The sequence below is a fragment of the Echiichthys vipera genome, assembly GCF_963691815.1.
Source record: "Echiichthys vipera genome assembly, chromosome: 8".
Taxonomy (NCBI): domain Eukaryota; kingdom Metazoa; phylum Chordata; class Actinopteri; order Perciformes; family Trachinidae; genus Echiichthys; species Echiichthys vipera.
In genome coordinates, this window is record NC_139833.1 from 14,882,133 (window position 1) to 14,901,894 (window position 19,762).

At 39.9% G+C, this 19,762-nt stretch overlaps 1 protein-coding gene across 4 annotated transcripts; it reads left to right on the forward strand.

Annotated features, from left to right (window-relative positions):
• The first annotated feature begins 938 nt into the window (after positions 1-938).
• On the forward strand, positions 939-16,832 carry tmem245 (transmembrane protein 245). 4 transcript variants are annotated; one of them, XM_083917650.1, is made up of 19 exons: positions 939-1,549; positions 4,246-4,363; positions 4,963-5,058; positions 6,369-6,476; positions 7,303-7,506; positions 7,591-7,760; positions 9,039-9,062; positions 11,509-11,613; positions 11,713-11,795; positions 11,885-11,975; positions 12,074-12,172; positions 12,263-12,394; positions 12,528-12,566; positions 12,661-12,783; positions 13,630-13,775; positions 13,873-13,973; positions 14,081-14,255; positions 15,170-15,364; positions 15,446-16,832. In XM_083917650.1, the coding sequence occupies exons 1-19, from the start codon at positions 950-952 to the stop codon at positions 15,492-15,494; spliced, it is 2,658 nt and encodes an 885-aa protein (XP_083773776.1). In that variant the 5' UTR covers positions 939-949; the 3' UTR covers positions 15,495-16,832. The 4 variants fall into 4 exon arrangements, with proteins under 4 accessions (XP_083773776.1, XP_083773778.1, XP_083773777.1 ...); XM_083917652.1 differs by lacking the exon at positions 12,528-12,566; XM_083917651.1 differs by lacking the exon at positions 9,039-9,062.
• The last annotated feature ends 2,930 nt before the right edge of the window (positions 16,833-19,762 follow it).

The window sequence follows — 19,762 nt, forward strand, 5'->3', positions numbered from 1 at the left end:
TGATTTTTAATAGAATTAAAAATAATTATACTTCATATCTACCATCGAGGACATTGATGTCATGTCCTCAACCTCAACAACCTGTTATGTGTAACTTTAGATTAAGTGGAAATCAGGTGTGGAAATAGTCTTCCATGGTAAGGATCAGTGACTACTCCAACTAACATTCAACGTTTTTAAATGAATAATAATTAAAAAAAATAGCAATTCATCTTTGAAAATACAAATAACGGTTTAGTTAAAAGCTTCAAAACTCACACATGCCATATACTGTATTATTGATTAAATACGTATTTTACAATACATTCAACCATCAACATTTTTGAAAGGGGCCTGCTTTCTTGGCTTCCATGCACAAATTGTATGCAGTATTTACATAAAATAAAAAATAAGACCTGTTAATAAAAATGTGTCGTGTTATGATCAAATAGTGGCTGTTACCATGAGCCAACTGTAAAGTCATTGTTCTAACCACACCAGATAAAAACACTTGGTATCTATGAAGGCCACATGCACAGCATGGCAAACATGACATACTCCCTCCTTTTTAAAATACCAACATTAAATGAAAACATACATACATACATACTATTTATTTTAAATAATAGACTTAATACATCATGCAGCACCACACTTTAAAACAAAACCAAAACATCATGTGTTTATTTAGATAAAATGCTTAAGTTATCATTATTATTAGTATTATTATTAAGAATATATTTTTTAAATCTATTATTATAATAACAATACATAGTGATAAGAGTAAATAAACAATTCAACACCGAACAAAAAAAGTCAAATAAAAGTAAAATCTTTTTTTTTTGTTTCTCTGACTACAATACCCATGGTGCTCTTGGGCTTTATCTTAGTGCTACGTCACATGTTTTCCTCCCTCACGCGGTTGATCTCTCTGGTAGACTCTCGACTGCCGACGCGGAATCAGGGAAACATGGCAGACGAGGAGGACTCGGCACCGGAGCCTGCCGCTGTCTCTTCCCCGGAGACCCCCCTCACTGGGCGGCCTCACTCTGTCTTTTTCTCCGAGAGCGTGCAGCCAGCCGTCGGGATGGTGAGCCAGCTGCTGAGCCAGCCGTCCTCCCTGAAGTTTGATAAAAACATCAAACAGGCCTTCTACAACACGGGGGCGATGATATTTGTGGCTATATGCTGCGGGGCCACTGTCCTTGTCTACTTCATCCTGGAGGCCTTCCTCCGCCCGCTGCTCTGGGCGGTGCTCTGCGGGACCTTCCTGCACCCCTTCAAGTACTCCCTGGCTCGGCTCGGCCGCTCGTGGCTCAGCGGGCTGCAGGAAACGGGGACGCCCATCGTGCTGGGGACGCTGCTGATCCCCGTGTGGTGTGTGAACTTCGGGGTGGAGGCGATGGGCAGGCTGGTGCTGGAGAGGCTCACGGTGCTGCTGGTGATCGGGGCAGGGGCGCCGCTGGTCTACTTCCTGTACCTTTTCTGGAGTGTCATCGGTATGCAGGTGATCCTCGGACACGTCTGTGGGATCATCGGGGCCGCGCTGGACTGTTTCCACACTGTGTGGGTGAGTGAATGGACAGTGGAAACTACTTGGGTAGTACTGCCCCCCCTGTAACGATGACTAAAGACCCTCTGTGTCACTCAGCATGATAGCATCAGAGTGGATGCTGCTGGGCGAGGTCCTCTCTGACATCTGGATCAGGCTGCTCAGAGTGGAGCCGGTTCAAATGGTTGAAATATCACAATATTAATAAGAATTTGTTTCCAATACTGTCTGGAACATAATGTACAATCCAGAGATGAAAAAAGTACACAGAGCTTTTACTAATACCACACTGTAGAAATACTCTGTTACAAGTAAAAGTCCTGCATTCAAAATGTTACTTAAGTAAAAGTACAAAAGTATCAGCATCGTAGTATATTACTCATGATACAGAATGGGTTATTTCAGAATATTAGATTATTAGATCATAATTATCCTTAGATCAGTGTTAATATCACTTTAATGCTGCAGCTGGTGAAGGTGTGGCTAATTTCAAATATCAAATAAATGTAGTGGAATCAAAAGTACAGTGTTTCCTCTGAAATGTAGTGGAGTAGGAGTGTAAGGTAGATTCAAATGGAATTACTCTAGTCAAAAGTACAAGTACCTCAGAATTATACTTAAGTACAGTACTTGAGTAAGAGTACTTTGTTACTTTACACCACTGGTACAATCACATGATTCTGAAATGGATGCAGTTCATCAGATGTAGTAGAATACAATAATAAATAAATAAAACATTTAAAACAAGAAGTTAAAGTCAGAGCTTAAACAACTAATTGATTAGTTGATGGACAAAAAATTCAGCAACAAGTTCGATGCTCATTCATCATTCAGATCTTTTCTTAAAGTAAGAAAGTGCCCTGGTTCTTGCTGCTCCGGGTGTCACTACCTGCTGGTTTCTATGATATTTAATTATTTTTGATTGATTGGCATTTTTCATTTTAATCTAACACTTTATAGACTAACTTATTAGTTGAGAAATAATATGTGGAGTGAATTATAATACAAAATAAGCGTTTGTTGCAGCCCTACTTAAATTAGTGTTTGTATTTTAATTAAATTGAGCCCAGAATCATTAATGTACAAGTTCCATTATTAAGGATGACACTTTGATATTATCGTCCCAACATAACTCTGTGAATGATGATCAAACTGAACTGAAAGCTTTGCAGAATGACAAATCACTGCAAAAAGTCGGTATAGCGTTTCCTTGAATGTGCCTCATAATGGGTTATTCCATTAACCTAATTTTCTTGGAATACACGCCTAAACTTTTATCTCAGCTAATCAGATTTCCTGCAGTTTCAGTGTCTGATCGATCAGTACCTTATTATTCTAAAACAGCTGCAGGGGCCTGAGTCCAGGTACACTCTGACTAGATACTAATTGAATTAAATGTTCCTCCTCAGACAGCACGTCCTTTCTCTAAACGCAGTCGACTGACACGGGCCCTTGTTCAAAAATAGGATTGAGGACACCGTATTAAATTACAGCGAAAGATGTCTTTGTGTGGAGTAGATCCAGCTGAAACCTTTGTGAGCAGCTGACCACAGATGGAGGATTGTGTTTCAGGCTTTTCCTCCCAAACAGCGGCAGATTGTCGGTAATTCAAGTCTGGGAAAGTCCAAAAAGTACAGTTTGATCACTTCGAGGTCTTTATTTGTTATGTTTTCTAATCTATTTTATTCATAAATATTTTTAAAATGTGTTTAGAAAAGAGATCAGGAATATAGTGAGATATTAGCCGACACTCTTGATATCATGTGATATTTCTATGTTGAGCTAAGAACTGATGTCGTCTTGTTGACAATCAATCTTTGCCGCGAGCTTCATAGCACTCGCCAGCCAGTGTGGTTGGAATCAGTATCATGATATTATAATATTCATCACAATATGGCACATTTATGCAACATTACATATGAAATAATGAGATGGATATTCAGTACAATGAGTTATGTTCTATTGTTACGCATTATAGTAGACAAAAATCTTCAAATTAGGGCCGCAACAGGCGATTATTCATTCATTCATTCATCTTCAACCGCTTATCCCGGGGCCAGGGTCGCGGGGGGCTGGAGCCGATCCCAGCTGACATCGGGCGTGAGGCGGGGTACACCCTGGACAGGACGCCAGTTTATCGCAGGGCACATAGAGACGAATAGAGACAGACGACCATTCACACTTAAGGGCAATTCTTAGAGAAATCAATTAACCTAACACGTGCATGTCTTTGGACTGTGGGAGGAAACCGGAGAACCCAGGGGAAACCCACGCAGACACGGGGAGAACATGCAAACTCCACACAGAAAGGCCCAGGCCGGGATTTCTTGATTAATCAATGAATTGTTTTAGCTATAAAATAGTGAAAAATGGTCAACACAAGCAATTAAACATACAATATGCAAGATATTCAATTGATGATCAAGTGGGACACATCATTAGATTTAAATGTTTAAACTTTATTATTTTTCTATTGACTAATAGATTAAAAATGCCACCTCTAAATGTGTAAAATGACGAAAGTAAACTCTGCTTTGAATGATTGCTGAGCTCTTCTTTCTGAGTATAAACCATAAACTCTGACCAAAATGAAATAATACTGTGTGTTAAAGAAGCGTTGACTGAGCAGCAGAAGTTAAACCACTTGCCTTTATCTGATTGTGCCCCGTGCCCCCTCTTATTTTTTATTATCTTGGTCTTTTGTTTCCTCTCAGGTGTGCACTGTGGTGTTTGGCTACTTGTTGGCGGTTTGTTTCAAGTGGCGACCTCACACTGAGCACTACCTGAGGGCTCTGGCTCTTCCTGTCTGGGCCGTCCTGCTCTTCTACATTGGTGAGTGTGCGGAGTCTGCTCAGACATGTTTGTTGTCATTCCACACTTTTATTCAAACTCCCTCTTTGCCTCTGGAAAAGATCTCTTCAGATTTTTGGATACTTGGCAGGTAGCTTGAAGCAGGGTTTCAGAAAATGAAGCTGAACTCTGTGTTCGTCCTAAGTGGAGCGAGTGAAGTCATTTTCTGGTATCCATTAGACAGAGCACATGCGGAGTTGCATGGTGAGATGATAAAGTCTCCAGTATTTTTAGCACACTTAAGGCGTGCTGAAGAGAGGTGTTGACCTTAAGCCGTGAAATGTTAAAAGTGACTGAGAGCTGTTGAGAAGAAGTTCTGCTCAAGAGGAGAGCAAGGAGGGTTGTGACATGACTGTGGGCAAATCTGGCAAAATGCTCTCTGTTTGGTATTGTGAACAATAAATCTATCATTTTAAATAAGCCTTATATACGTGATCATTTTATTTCAAAACATCTAGACATATGTTCCGCCTGACACAGTCACGCACCAGAGAAAATTTCACACAGTTTAAGGGCCTCATGTTTCTCCACAATAGCGAGAAACCCCTCATGACCAGTCTGATTCCTGCATCTGTTTTTAGTATCTCTGACCGGCTCGTGGAGAGTTCCGATATTCGTGGTCGTGGTTATACTCGTCATCGTGGGCTCCCAGGAGAAACCACCTGTCCCTGGCCGAGGTGAAGATTTATGGACACACACACATTCACATTTACCACAGTAAGAAGCCTCTGCTCCCCGTCAACTGGGCATTCATAAATATGGTATAAAAGAGTACCGGTAAATGTATGAATTAAAGTTGTACTCTTTAAGATTTTCATCTGTTTAATTGTCTTTTTAGTTACTATCTATCAAAGAGTGAGTTAAAACAATGGTGACTGATCATATGAACCACTGATGACAGCACTTCTACTTGCCTTTTTGCTGATTATTATAATATATGTGTCTGTGGCGACATTCCCTATCTAAATGTAAATAATTCGCAATGTGAGTGACGCTGCTGACAGTGGTTGGTCTGCCAGACCTGATCGTCACTAATGATTATGCTGCATTCACTTTGGAAATTGGGAATTTCCAACTTCTGAGTCAGGCTTGTAGTAAGGGCAGAAGTGTAATAGAATAGAATAGAATAGAATTACTTTAATGATCCCAGACTAGGATGAAATTATTTTGTAACAGCAGTAGTAGTGGGTCAGCAAATAAACACTTATAGCACACTAATAGGAACATAGCTGTGTATATGGATTTGTGTAAGAGGGTAACATATAGGGAATGGACTGGAAGTACAGAGGTGAATGTGTTTCAATAAAGTTTACAAAAGAGCTAAAAACACACATAGTGACCAGTAAGGTGACAAGGTGGAGGGCTCTGAGAGAACAGGCTCTCTTGCAATTACATCTTACAGCCAAAGAGACCGCTTTATACAATAAAGATGTAACATATTATACTTTGTGATCCTTTGTGAGCTTTAGGTACAGTAGGGGGGATTTAGCTCCCTTTGCACAGAGCTAGGCTAGCTATTTCACCATGTTTATAGTATTTATGCTAAGCTAAGCTAACTGGGTGCAGCTAGCTGTAACTTCATATTTACTGTACAACATGAGGGTGGTGTCAATCTTCTCATCCATCTCTCAGCATTACAGCAAACAAGTTCCCAAAATGTCAAAGTATTGCTTTTAAGGTCAAGGGGGTCAAATCAGCTTATAATTAACTCTGATGAACTGCCTTAGAAAACAATCTTGTTTAATAGCTATTATACTTTTAACAGCGTAAAACATTATTATAATTTTAAGTTTCTACTCCTCAAGCTCAATCGGCATTTTAGATTAAGTTATACAGTATCTCAATACAGGTTTTCCTAAACTATAAGCAACTGAAGGTGGACTGTTTGGCCCATTAGACCATTTGAGGAACACACAAAGAAATGTGTTGCTTTTTGCTCTGCCATTATGTGTCATCTTTTTTCTTTGGTCTCTCTTCATATCTCCAGGAGAGCTGTCGGGGCAAGTTCTGTCCTTCGCTGCTAACACTATTTACATGGCAATCTCCTGTAGCAACCTTCAGGTGAAGACTGAGCCCAGTGAAAACTCCGCCACGGGTAAGAGAGCTCACTTTCAACTCTGCACAGAGGCAATGTGTTATAGATACACTGGGCCTCATACAACACCATCCTTTTTCTGCGAAGAGAAAAAGTCATAGAAGTCAACTCCAGATGCACCAAATGTTCTTTACCATCCAAATCTGCTTTAATGCAGATGTGCAGAATCCCACTTGACCATAAATTGTTTATTAGCATTGGTAATGCCCCACTAAGCATTATATTAGGGCAGAACCGGCCCAGTGAAGGGTCCAGTCTGTCCCACTGGATGACTTAGCAAAGTGTTAAAATTGCAGAGAAGTCATTAAATTCAAGTTTCATAATAAAATGCCATAAAGGAGAAAAGTGGAGCCTGAGGGTGAGTTTGTGAAGACATGCTGAAGACTGCAGAATATTCATGCCCCGACAAGGTCTTTGCCAACATCAGCCTGAAGAGAAACTCTGCGGCAGAAAGGATTTCGTAATTAGCTGCAGTGGTTTTTCTGGTCCGGCCTACTGGAAAATATACTGGGCTGCAAGTGGCCCATCAGTTGGTCAACACTGCACTAAAGCATACTGTTTTATACATGTTAATATCTCTTTAATGGGGTTTAATCTGGCCATTACTTTTTAATAGAGAAATTTAATTTTTATTATTTATTTTCAACATTTTCCGACTCATCTTCTAGCAGCCAACAGGGGATCTGCAGCTCAAGACACTTCTGCTTTGGCTTCACCATTTAGCTATGGTGGTTTGCACTTGTGCGACAAACCTATGTCCATCCTCATTGCGCTGTTCTGCCTTTCTCTTCCTCTCATGGGTTTTCTCTACCACATCTCCTCCAAGGTGATGTGCAGTCTGTGGGCCCCCTTCCCTCCACACCGGGGCTCCCTCGAGGCTCTCGTTCATTCCCAGCTGGCCTCTTCCAGAAAGAGAAAAGCTCCCACAGAGCCAGTGATATCTACTTTATCCTGCTAGTCTGGGCCATTATACTGGTTCAGGTGTGGCTCAACCTCTGGATTCTACAACTGCTGCCTATCCCTGTGGCTGGTAACATACACACATGCACACCCCCTTTCACATGCTTCCTCTCAGATCTGCTGTACTCAAACTAATCTTGCATTGTTACTTTAGTGTGGGTGCTGAAGAAGCTGGTGGTCCATTTTGGTCTGAAGGGCTTTGCAGAGCGGACTCTCATCTCATGGTGGGCGGTGCTGGAGAAGCTTGGACGTGAGCGAGAGGAGGCCCTGCTGCCCGGACCAATCAAAGGCCTGGCTCAGTTCCTGCTGCGTATCGACACTAAGGTAACGTCTCTGACCGATCTGCCGGTGCCACTGGTGCGGGCGCTTCCTCTTTCTTTGATTTCACACATCCTCTTCCAGCCACGAACATATTTTCTGTTCCACTTGTACGTCTTTCTTGTGTTCATATAGTATATTCATCACTCTCCACGTCAAAGACTCTCAGTGGCTGTCAAGGACTTTTTGGACCACAAATGTTGAAGTATTCTACTAGTATGGAAATAGTTGAGCAAAAATGAGAATTCTGTGTGTAGGGGAATTGAATTGTTCACTAAGAAGGGATCCCCAACTTTATCTGAAGTTATCTAGGACTAAGATTCAGGTGTTTTTCGGTCAATGTGTGGGATCCTCTCTTTATCATTTGTCCTGATGGAGCCTTTGATGCACCTATTCCACAGGACTTCAGTACATGAATGCAGGAGGACGTCTTGCATATATAATCTGCGATATAACACGATATTACTTTATTGTCAGAACAAGGCAAAAACAAAACAAATAATACTGGCACAAAATAGATAAAGTTCAAAAGCATTTTAAGATCAAAACCAACTAGGTTTTGGCAGTTTATTTGTGCCATGTTATACTCTTAAAATTATTTTTCTGATACAAATGTATTTCTTTAATTTAGTCAATGCAAACGATGGAGCTGCACTAATCAAGATTTTTACATTAGAAACGTATCAAAGTATGATGTGAAAGGTGTCCCACAGAGAATTATCACCGGACTTTGCATTTCCCTGTCACTTCTACAGAGGTTTCTAACGTCTTTCAGCTCATTGGTTTGGTACATCCTACAATTACGTTTCCATTTAGTCTCAATGCCCACATCGCGCCGTTTCGAGACGCAGCAGGCAGCTGTTTTAAAAAATAAAAAGGAATAAAAAGAAGCTCTGATAAAACCAACCTTAGTATCAAACAGTTGACATAACTAGTAACTAGCTGGCAAACATCCAAGTAAATAATCAAGCTGCTACATGTCTGCTGGATGTATAAGTAGGCAACATGTTCGTCATAAAAACTTGGCAGCTGGCACCTTTTACACTACAAGATGTCTTTCTCATGGTGTTTTTGGGATGTCGTTGTGTTTTGTGTTTATAAACAATGATTTGCGTCTCACGGTATAGCCAGTCCACACTCTGTAGTGACTCTTGCCACTCTCCACTTCCTGGTCCCTCACTGCCTGAACCCAAAGAGGTTGTGTCGCACGGGTACATGTGATGACTGCTGCACAGGTCTTTCCAATAATAATCTTCCCAATGTCTCTTTGTCTCCTCCCCCAAGCTCTGGCATTGGCTTAACAAGCAGGTAATGATTTGAAGGAGCAGAGTGCTGAGAGAAAGAGAGACTGACAGGAAGAGTGTGCATGAGAGAAAGCAACAGAAGAAGTGTGTGTGTGTGCGTGCGTGTGTGCGTGCGTGTATGTGTGCGTGCGTGCGTGCTTAGACTGGCGCTTTACTCATCCACTGTCATCACCCTCTCATCCCGCCCAGTGTCTGTCCTCTCGCTGCTTCCTGCTTTTATTTTTTACAGGAAGCTACAGACGGGGAGGAGGGACTCTTAGGTCCCTCGGCCTCGTCCGTACCTTCCCTGCTGTGCTCTAACTGGCAGGTTTGGCTTGAGAGTGTATAAGCTGCATGTAGAGATGGCCGACGTAAACGGTGCAGAGCTGAGTGGGTGGAGAGGGCAGTGTTTCTGAAAACGTGTGTCCGCCAATGAACTTGGTGTTAACTACGTTTTTTTATAGAGATGTAAGAAACGCTGCCTGTGGATCCCTTGCAGAGATGTGGTTACGCTTCAGGAGCTTTTATGGATTGGAATACGGCTGGGGATGGACAAAATGATGGAAACACCTAACAGTTTTTCAATAGGACGCACTAAATAAACTGTCTTTGGCCCTCTTTTACCTTTTTAGAAGAACTTTACTTCTCCTTGTGGTGCTGTTATATGAGGCCTGGACTGTACGTAGCAGCATATTAGTGTTGCCTGTGTATCCAAAGTAAATATTGAGAAAGACTGAGATATAACTTGTTGGTTTTTCATGTTCAATGTTGGGGCAATGTTGAGATTTCTGAATACATAGTTTGTAATATTAATGATTTACTTTTATTTCTCGTGTTTAACTATAGCTGGCCTTTTTAGATTTAGATTTATTAGTGGTCTTGTGTTGCAAAAAGGGTGTGATTTGGTGTTTCCATTTTTTTGTTTACCTTTTTTTTTGTTGCTGTACTGGATTTAATCCACATCAATTAGCCTACGAAGTATCTTCTGTGACGTAAGGCGAGATTCTTATAGATGGTCAGAAAAAAAGCTGTTTATCTAGAATAATATACTATTTATTCTGAACTTTAGGATATTTTCTCCAACCAACCATGTAAGACCTACATATATTGAATTTATATGAAAATCTCTTTTACTCAACTAGAAGTACTAATACTACAACTAGAAGTAAATGTCCTGTATTTGAAATCTTGGTCAATGAATGGCTGAGATATTAAATATTATGACAGCATTACTGACACAATAGTGTGACTTTAATGTTGTAGTGTGAGCTCATTTGAACTACTTTTACATATTTTTGGGTAGTTAACTATCCTGATGTTAAATGTATTACACTTTTAAGACTTTTAAGCCCTCTCCATACATTTGAATATAAAACAAGCATAGAAAGTCATAGTATAATGTCTTAAAGAAGTAAAAAGAAAAGTCATGGTATAGTACAGTATGTCATAAGTTTGCTTTAAAAGTCATATTATAGTATGTCATATTTTTTTAAAGTGTAGTAAAGTACATTGAAAAAGTAAAAAAAAATTATAGTATGTCATAACAAAATAAAAAAAAAAAAGACTTGGTATGTCCATTTGTTTTTTAAAGTCACTACATTGTATAAAAAAGAAAAAAAACCTCATTAACATAGTATGTCATAAAAATGTTATAGTATATCTCATACAAATGTCATATAATGTGTTTATTCTGAACATCGGGACTGTATCAAATTGTGTTGCTGAAATGCAGCAGGACCTTTGCTCATCATTTCACCATCAATATAATGGCAAACCATTAGAACATGGCCTTACAGTAGAGAGGTGTCCACTAACGATGACTAACCATTGACTCCAGTGACTTGATGTTAACACATGGTTTGTGTGACATTAACACACACACACACACACACACACACACACACACACACACACACACACACACACACACACACACACACACACACACACACACACACACACACACACACACACACACACACACACACACACACACACACAGAAACGGAGACTAAAGCTGGCAGTTGATGTAGTTTTGAAGCATTGAGAAACCTGAGTTAAGAAATTCACCACCTTTCAATAGAATGAACTTTGAAAGAATGATGGATGGGGCTTGCAACAGTTTTCAAACACAATATACTGAAAGAAAAAAGTCATGCATTCAAAGGAACACGCAGCCTGAGTTTTTCCACTTGCATGTTTCTATGTTTAAGTGCAAGGATGTGTGCATGCATGTGTGCAAATATCCTGGCTCACTCAGTCGACTACCTTGCTTTTTTCTCTGGGACCAAGGGGGCAATTTTTTTAGATCCAAAATGGCTTCTTCGCATCGTGGGAAGGACACAGGTTTCTCCATGTGTTTGATCACTGTATGTTTACAACCCCATTTGGAATTGTTCTGACTTTGTATCAACTCTCTGTCACCTCCCTGTTTCCACCCTTCCTGTCTGTCCTCCTCTGTGTGTGTGTAGATGATTGTGTGGCTAGAGCGATCTCTGGATAAAATCATCAGCATCTTCATCATCTTCCTCCTGGTCACCGGGACCTTGCTCATGGCTCTGCTGCTCACCGCTATGGTACAGTTTTTGTACCTTTTAAAAAAAAATAAAATAAATGTTTACTTTAGAAGGCACTGACGTCGTCATGGATAACAAAGTGACTTTTTTTCTTTCTAGGTTCACCATGAAAGTGTTCACATCATCGACGTAACCAGTAACCTCATCAACGAAACTGTGTCTAACCATCCAGAATGGGCCAAGTATGATCTTTTTTATTTGTTTTCTTTTGTGTTTGGATATTACTATTTGTCAATTCTAATCTTTTTTTTCCTACATTGTCCTCCTCTAGTTGGCTCCCAGAGGCTCGTGTGGTGCAGAAGGCTCTGAACTCAGCTGCTACTAATGTTTATCAACACGGTAGAGAATGGATAACGCAGAAGGTAAGACTAATAATTGCCTATATGTTTTCCATTGATTTCTTATCGTCAAATACTTTTTTTTAACTTGTTATGCATTCACTCTTCCTTCTTTTGTGCAGCTCCATAAGATGTTAGGAGACAAAGTGAACAACACCGCTGTGATTGAGAAACAGGTTTTGGAGCTCTGGGACAGACTGTACCACTCCTGGTTTGTGAAGGTCAGACCAGTCCATTTGACTTATTGATATTGGGGACAGGTTTGTCCTCTAAAACTATTATATGAAAAAGAGAATCCATGTATTTTCCAGAACATGACCCACCCTGGACGCCACCGCGGTCAGAAGATGATGGTTCAGAGAGGGAACAGCTGGCTAGGTGACATCCTGGACTGGAAGGATATCGCCTCCTTTCTGCAGGAAAATATTGAGACTTTGCTTTCTGTAAGTATGACTGCATAAAATGCCATCTTCTGTATGACGCAGATCATTTGCAACACACTTCATTGTACAAGTTTGAAAAGCCAAGGGGGGGTTCTACCTCATTTATTTGTCCTGTCCTATTTGTTTGTATCAGACCCTGATTGGTTTACAGCGGGCGGTTCAACAACAGCAGGTCATAAGTCGTGACATATTTAACTGTGTGGCTCAGAGAGGTGTACATTTTTTCCTATTGATGAAGTGTTTACTGTTGCCTCGTTGTTTTGTAGATCCTGGAGTCTCTGTGGGTGGTGATGAGTAGAAACGTTGGCCTCCTCATCTCCACCACGACCACTCTCCTCACCGTCTTGTTCCACAGCGGCACGGCTCTGCTCAACTTTGTCCTGAGTCTGGTATGAAACACAACCATCTAATACAAAATGACATGGAGTGAGATTGTCGACAAGTTTATTAATTTGCTTTAAAACCAGCGAAAAGTCCAACCGAGGTAAAACTGCCTTGCACTCAGAAAAAAAATCTCTTTTGAAGTTTGCACGTATGCAGCATCTTTATTCTTACAATTAGTAACTAGCACAAAGATTTGAGCTGATGTAATATGTTTATTAGAAAACAACATATCAGGCTTTATCAGAGATGGGACAATATTATTTGAGTTTTTGTTACTGCTGTTGGCACAGTCCACCGACATTAAAACAAACCTTGTTTGCTTAAGGTGAGAGTTGGTGGGGGATCCATCACATACGGCTTTATGCATGGGTTTAAAAGAAACGTGTTCTTTGTCCAGATAGTGCAGTAAATTATTTTATTTATCCCTCAAAGGTTGTAAAAAGTGAGTGTTTTTCTTATAAAGCACGTCTAGGTGCGTTATACATATTGTAAAAGTATCAAAACACTCAATCCATGAAGATCCAATCCTATATTCAGAAACTGTGTCTTCTTGAACGTTTAAAGCTTGCAAACATGATTTTCTAGAAACCCAAAATACAAGTTTGAAACTGAAGATGAGCATGATATAAGACCTTTAATTTTCACTTGGACATCTAGAAGTTACAGAACACTTCTGCAGACTGGTCTTAATGGAAACAGTTGGAACAGATCTTGAAGTTTGATACATCTGTGAAGGTCATGATTATTCTTAGTGGTACATGCTTTAGGGGTTAAGTAGACATCCCACATGTACAAAGTCCACTCTGTTCAAGTACAGGTTGGATAATCTGAATTTGTTTGTACTCTTTCAGGTGATTTTCCTGACCACTCTCTTCTACCTGCTAAGCTCCAGTGGTGAATACTATAAACCTGTCAAATGGGTGATCCGCCTGACCCCCCTCTCTCAGCCTGGACCCTCCTCAAATATCATAGGCCAGTCTGTAGAAGAGGCCATCAGGTAGTCACACACACACACACACACAAAAACAATTTAAACAATGTAAACACGAACCTAAAGAAGATCATTTTTGACCTTGTGTGTGTTTGTTTTGAAGAGGAGTGTTTGACGCCTCTCTGAAGATGGCTGGCTTCTACGGCCTCTACACTTGGCTCACTCACACCATCTTTGGCATCAACATAGTTTTCATTCCTTCTGGTGAGTCAGCGTGTTCACAGCAGCATCGCGCCGTCACCGTAACTGCACTTGCCAAGCCACAGACAGTGTATTCTCATTCTTTGAATCTCTTTCCTCTTGGCCTGAAGCTCTGGCTGCCATCCTGGGTGCGGTGCCGTTCCTGGGGACCTACTGGGCCGCGGTGCCGGCAATGTGTGATCTGTGGTTGGTGCAGGGCGAAGGCGTCAAGGCCCTGCTGCTGCTGATCTTCCATCTGCTCCCAACCTATTTTGTAGATACAGCGATCTACTCTGACATATCAGGGTAAGTAAGTGTGACACAAGCTTGTATTTTTTTCTTTGAGTTTCCCCCTGTAGTGTTGACACATTTGACCACCCGATTTCAAAGAGCCAACTGCCTAGTTGGTACCAGAATATGGCTTTGAAAGGAAATAATTATAAACAGTGTGTCCACTTGCCTTGGTCAGTTTCAGAAACAGACAGCGGGCCACATAATGCTCCATCTCAGCTGTGGTTGGGTTAGGGTTATGCTCGGCATGAAGATACGTTTTTTTGGACACACTGTAATATGACTTTTCTTGACTTTTTTTCAATAAATTATGCTATGCTTATTTATGCATTTTTTGGGAATATTATATCTTGACTTGACTTTTTTTTTTTTTGCTTTTTTGGACGCAATACTATGACTTTTCTTGACTTTTTCTGAGAAAATATGTTGTGATTGGCATAGACACGATATGTTGTGACTGATTTAAGCATTTTTTGGACATATTATATTTTTCCCTTTTTTTTTAAACTTAGGTTAATGTCGGGTTATAATTAGGTGTCAGAAAAAAAGTCATAGAGTAAAAAAAAGTTCTGTAGTATGTCAGTATGTAGTTTGGATTTGGCTCAACGTAAAGGGAAACACAGTTATGGAGGAACTGACTACAGTCAGGTATAATTAGGGTTGCGGCGGTGTATCGTAATATGAAAATTGATGGTTATCATTCCACATACGTTTGCTTATGTATGATATTAAAAATACATTTCATTAATTTCCATTAAAGTGATTTCAAGTTTGTTACAATAAAGGTTTGTTTTGTTTTCATTCATTTTAGGGTCATTGTAATTATGTAAGAATTCCACTACCCATTTCTCTAAATAGATATTTTCTAATTTCAGTCATTTTCTTGGAATTAATTTGTATCGATCTGTTTTCATGTCTCCCTGCCTCAGGGGGGGACACCCGTATCTGACAGGTCTGGCGGTGGCAGGTGGAGCGTACTATCTGGGTCTGGAGGGCGCCATCATCGGGCCCATCCTCCTCTGCATCCTGGTAGTTGCAGCCAACATCTACAGTGCCATGCTGATGAGTCCCAGCTCTGCTGCGCCGACACCGGTGCAGCAGAGCTGGCCGCACAACCCCATCAGGTAAAGATCAAATCTGGAACACATTCAAAAGAACTGAACAAATCTAGAGAAAGATTTACTATCATTGCCTATTGCTCTCAGGACCTTCACAGACTCCACTCCCTCTGTCCTGAAGAAGACTAGTGAGTGAGAGCGAGAGGGTGTGTTCCTGTGGAATGCCACTCCCTATTGGCTGATTCCTCGGGAGGGGGGCGCTCCCCTCCCTGAAGCCCTTCCCTACGCCGCCCGGCACCGACGAGAAGAGATGGCGGCGTAATGGCTGGTCACCCATGATGCTGTCTGCTTACCAGAGCTGTTTCTCTGAGCACCGTGGCATCAACTGCTCTAGTTCAAGACCCTAAAATTACAGATGCGAGCGTTCATCCTGACCCCTAACATGGACCAATCACAACACACTGGGCATGGCGATTATGAATGATGTCGACGTTAATGCTAATTCCATTATCTCTCAAAACTCCAGTGCCTAAATTGATTTTGTAATGTTTAGAAATGCCTAAAATGAGCGTGCGGTTGGTAAGATATTATATTTTATCTACAAAGGCCCCTGATTTCCACCCTGGCTGTGTTCGAGGCATCAGTATGTGGTTGGGCAGTAGTTGTACTCCCTACCTCTCTACTCATGGAGCCTCACGTAGAGCCCCTTCGCCTGGCTCAGTAAAAGGAGTCGTTGACTGTTTTGTAGTTTAACTCAATGTGTCATTCACGTTTCAGTGATAACAGCTGTGAGTTTGCAACACTAGATCTCTGCTTTTACAGAGATTGACACTCCTGCACCAGGCTTTGTTAGCACTGTTTCACTTTTTTTAGTGTCTGCAGTTGAATCACAGCCAATGTGTTATTTTTAGATGGTTAACTTCTTTAGTGGATCACTCTGGTCTGTATCCAGGACCAGAAGATTACTGAGGGATTGTGTTTTTACATTTTGAATTTATCTGAAGCTTTAGTTTGTTAACTGGGAGCTTTTCATTTTTTAAACAAGCTTAGCTGATCCGTCAGTATTGAAGCACGTTTACACTCAGAATAACTTGATATTGACAAGTTTGATTGAGTATTTCTGTGAGCACTTTAAAGTTTGGTAACTGTCATCCCCATCACATTGTTTCATTATAGTTTTAACCTCACACACCTCAAATCTGTTCGAAATGTCTTTGTATGTATGTTCTTCTCAGCTCATCCACTCCCGCACTTGTCCACTCCATACTTTTCTGTACAGAGAGTATGAAGTAATTAACATAATTTGAAGCTTTAATAAATGAGCTGTACAGATGAATTGTGTATGTAATGTGACACATTGATTATACATGGCTACTGTGTTAGCTGTCTGAGGGCTGTGATGTGTTCTGGGTTGGGACAAGTGTTGAGTTTAGTAACAGTTTCACTGTTTAACTAAATGAGTGTAGTTTTCATTCGGTACTGTTTTTTTTTTTTAGTAACAACGGATATGCACTGACACAATAAACATTATTAAACTGCAGAAGCTTCTTTGGATGCCTTATTACAGGTTTGCTCTTTGACTGAATCATGATTTTTGTTTTATACACTTATCAAATGTTTGTTCTATAAAATCTTAGGAAATGGTGACGAATTTCAATTTCCTAGGTGACATTTTCTACTGCCAACTTTACTACAAGGTATGTCATTAAAAGTCATGGTATAATATGTCATAAAAAAGGGAAAAAAGTAATTGTATAGTATGGCAAAGATTTAATAGAAATTTAGTAGTCTGTCATAAAAAGTCATGGCATAGTATGTCATTTTTTATAAAAAGCCATAGAATAGTATGTCATAAAAAGTCAGTATAGTATGTCATAACGTTTTTATAAAAAGTCACGGTAAAGTATGTTATGAAAATGTATTAAAAAGTCATAGTATAGGTCATAAAAACCCCAGTACAGTATGTCAAAAGAGTAAAAAAAGTCATGTATACTATGTCATAAAATTAAAAAAAGTAAATTGTATAGTTTGTTGAAAATTAAATAGAAAGTCATTGAGTGTCAATAAAGTCATAAGAGTACCATAGATAAGTTATAGTATGTCACAAAAAAATATAATTAGTATGTTATAAAAATGTAAAAGTTCTGGTAAACTTTACAATTACATGCACATGTCTAATGCCCCTTTAATAAGTAGTAACTCCTTCAGAACGCCTGCAGTGGAGGACAGAGTTGCATTGGGCAGCTTCCAGATATTTGAGAAGCATTAGCATAATGTTTAACTGAACCATTGTGATGGAAATTACAATTTACATGTTGTGGGCTAAAACACAAAACACATTCTAGCCTCCTGGCGCAGAAGTTCTTTATCTGGGCGTGCAATGTTCAGCTCTGGAAAACGCACAGAAAACAAAACATATCTACATCAGGATGAGTTTAAAGTTTATCTTGTGAGATACTGCATGACACTGCTCCATCTGCTACTGTATCCTGTGATACAAGTATGACTAAGTTTATTGCCTGATTGCATGCTACTGAGAAATCCTATGATATGAATGTGACTAATGTTACTGCTTCACCTTGTAGCCTACGTCTCCCATCTAAACGCTGATTCATGTTCTGTATAACATATAACTGCCCTCAGCTCTGGGTCTGTCTCTCTACCAGCCTGTGTTTGTGTGTGTGTGTAGAGCACAGTCCTTTCCTGCAGGAAAACTTGAAAATAAAACCACGGAGAGTAGCAAAAACTTGTTTGGTGTCTGATCTTTGCAGGACGGATGCAGGGTGAATTTTCCTATATTCATTGATATTCATCTACGCCAACTTTCCCTTGATAAATCAAAGTTAAAACTTCCTTCTGTGTTCACATGAGTCGAGTCAGACAGTTTCATCTGTTCTGTGAAGTCTAGCGAAGAGGAATGCAAGATAGTAAATGTGGATGTTGACATTAAAAATATTTCAAAAAGCACATTTTCAAATGATTTGAGGATGAACAGAATCAAATCAATGGAAACCCACAGTACAGCTGCCGCTACAGCCAGACATGCTTTACCTCAAGTCTCCAGTAAACTAATCAGAAAAACACATTACTCACATTGCATCTCGATTACTAATATGATATAGATCATGTTGCAGGACGTAGAGGATGTAATTCTTGATAAACGTTAAAGTACATTTCTATTTAACTGACAGAAGTCAGATCTAAGAAAGGTGTCTGTGCTGAATGTGGGACACCAGAAAATGTGGGCCAACGGTTGGATACTAGTGGTGGACAGTGGAGGGCGTGTGAAAGTTACAAATATGTATTATATCCTAGGAAGGTTATATTGTAATTGATGATGACCACATTAAGACTACAGCGTATAAAAAAGTAAAATAAAAATAATACATTCAACATTATCCTACCTGAGAGCTGATGCTAAATGTATGGCCGCAACTTCACACACGGATAACCTGTAAAAAAGCAACTTTTTTTATTGTTAAAAAGTCATTTTCCACAGTTTGGAGACTTCATCAATTGATAGAAGAAAAGAGGAAAGGGACACAAAATAATGCATTTTATTAACCTCAGTTAAACTCCACATGGATGCTGTTGCTGGTCCCCGTCCCTCAGTTTCAGGCTTAAACTATTTAAAGTGAGCTTGGTGACTTGTAAAAGCTGCAAATGTAAAATCTGGTCAAACACGAACAAAAAAAGATTTCTAAACTCCTGATGCTTTTCTTATCCTTCCAAAATATTGCTTTACTACTCAAAATTGTTAATATCACTACATATGAGCTAAAAACCCACTCATATTATGAAGAAATAACTGCTGATTGAATAAGAAGTCATTCCATTATCTAGCCATAATTTATAACTCCATTTCTTTGTGAGAAAACATTCGACCAATCCGTCCAGAAATGCAACATATAACCCAGTTCCACTCCACCAAATATGAGCCTAATTAAAGTGTCAGCGTAGCATCTTAATAATAAAATATAAAGCCTATTTGACAAACAAGGATCAATAAAACATTAAAAGTATTCAATTAGATGGACACACGTCTAAGTTTATAAATTCACTCTGTTCCTCTGAACACGATTCAATATTCTGTCTTTTCTTGGATGTTTCCCTTCGGGGAGCAGTCTGATTCAGCTTTGATCCATTTCTCCAGATCAAAGACTGCACACAGTTCTTCTGAAGTCTACAGCACAAACCAGAGCGGAGTCTTCCCGAGCCCACTGCTCTAAATCTCCTTAACGACAGAATAACTCATTTCATTTGCACAGAGTGACCAGGGTGAGGTGTCTCCTTGAAGAAGACCATCTGATCTTAAGAGAAGATTAGTCTTCATCGAGGACCAGGAGGAAACGGGAACTCTGCAGATTGACTTTTTGACATCCGAGTTGTCAATTTAGAGAGACTGATATATATTTTTGGCTTTACTCGTGACAACAAGAATGTCTGGCAATAGTAGGCCTAGTA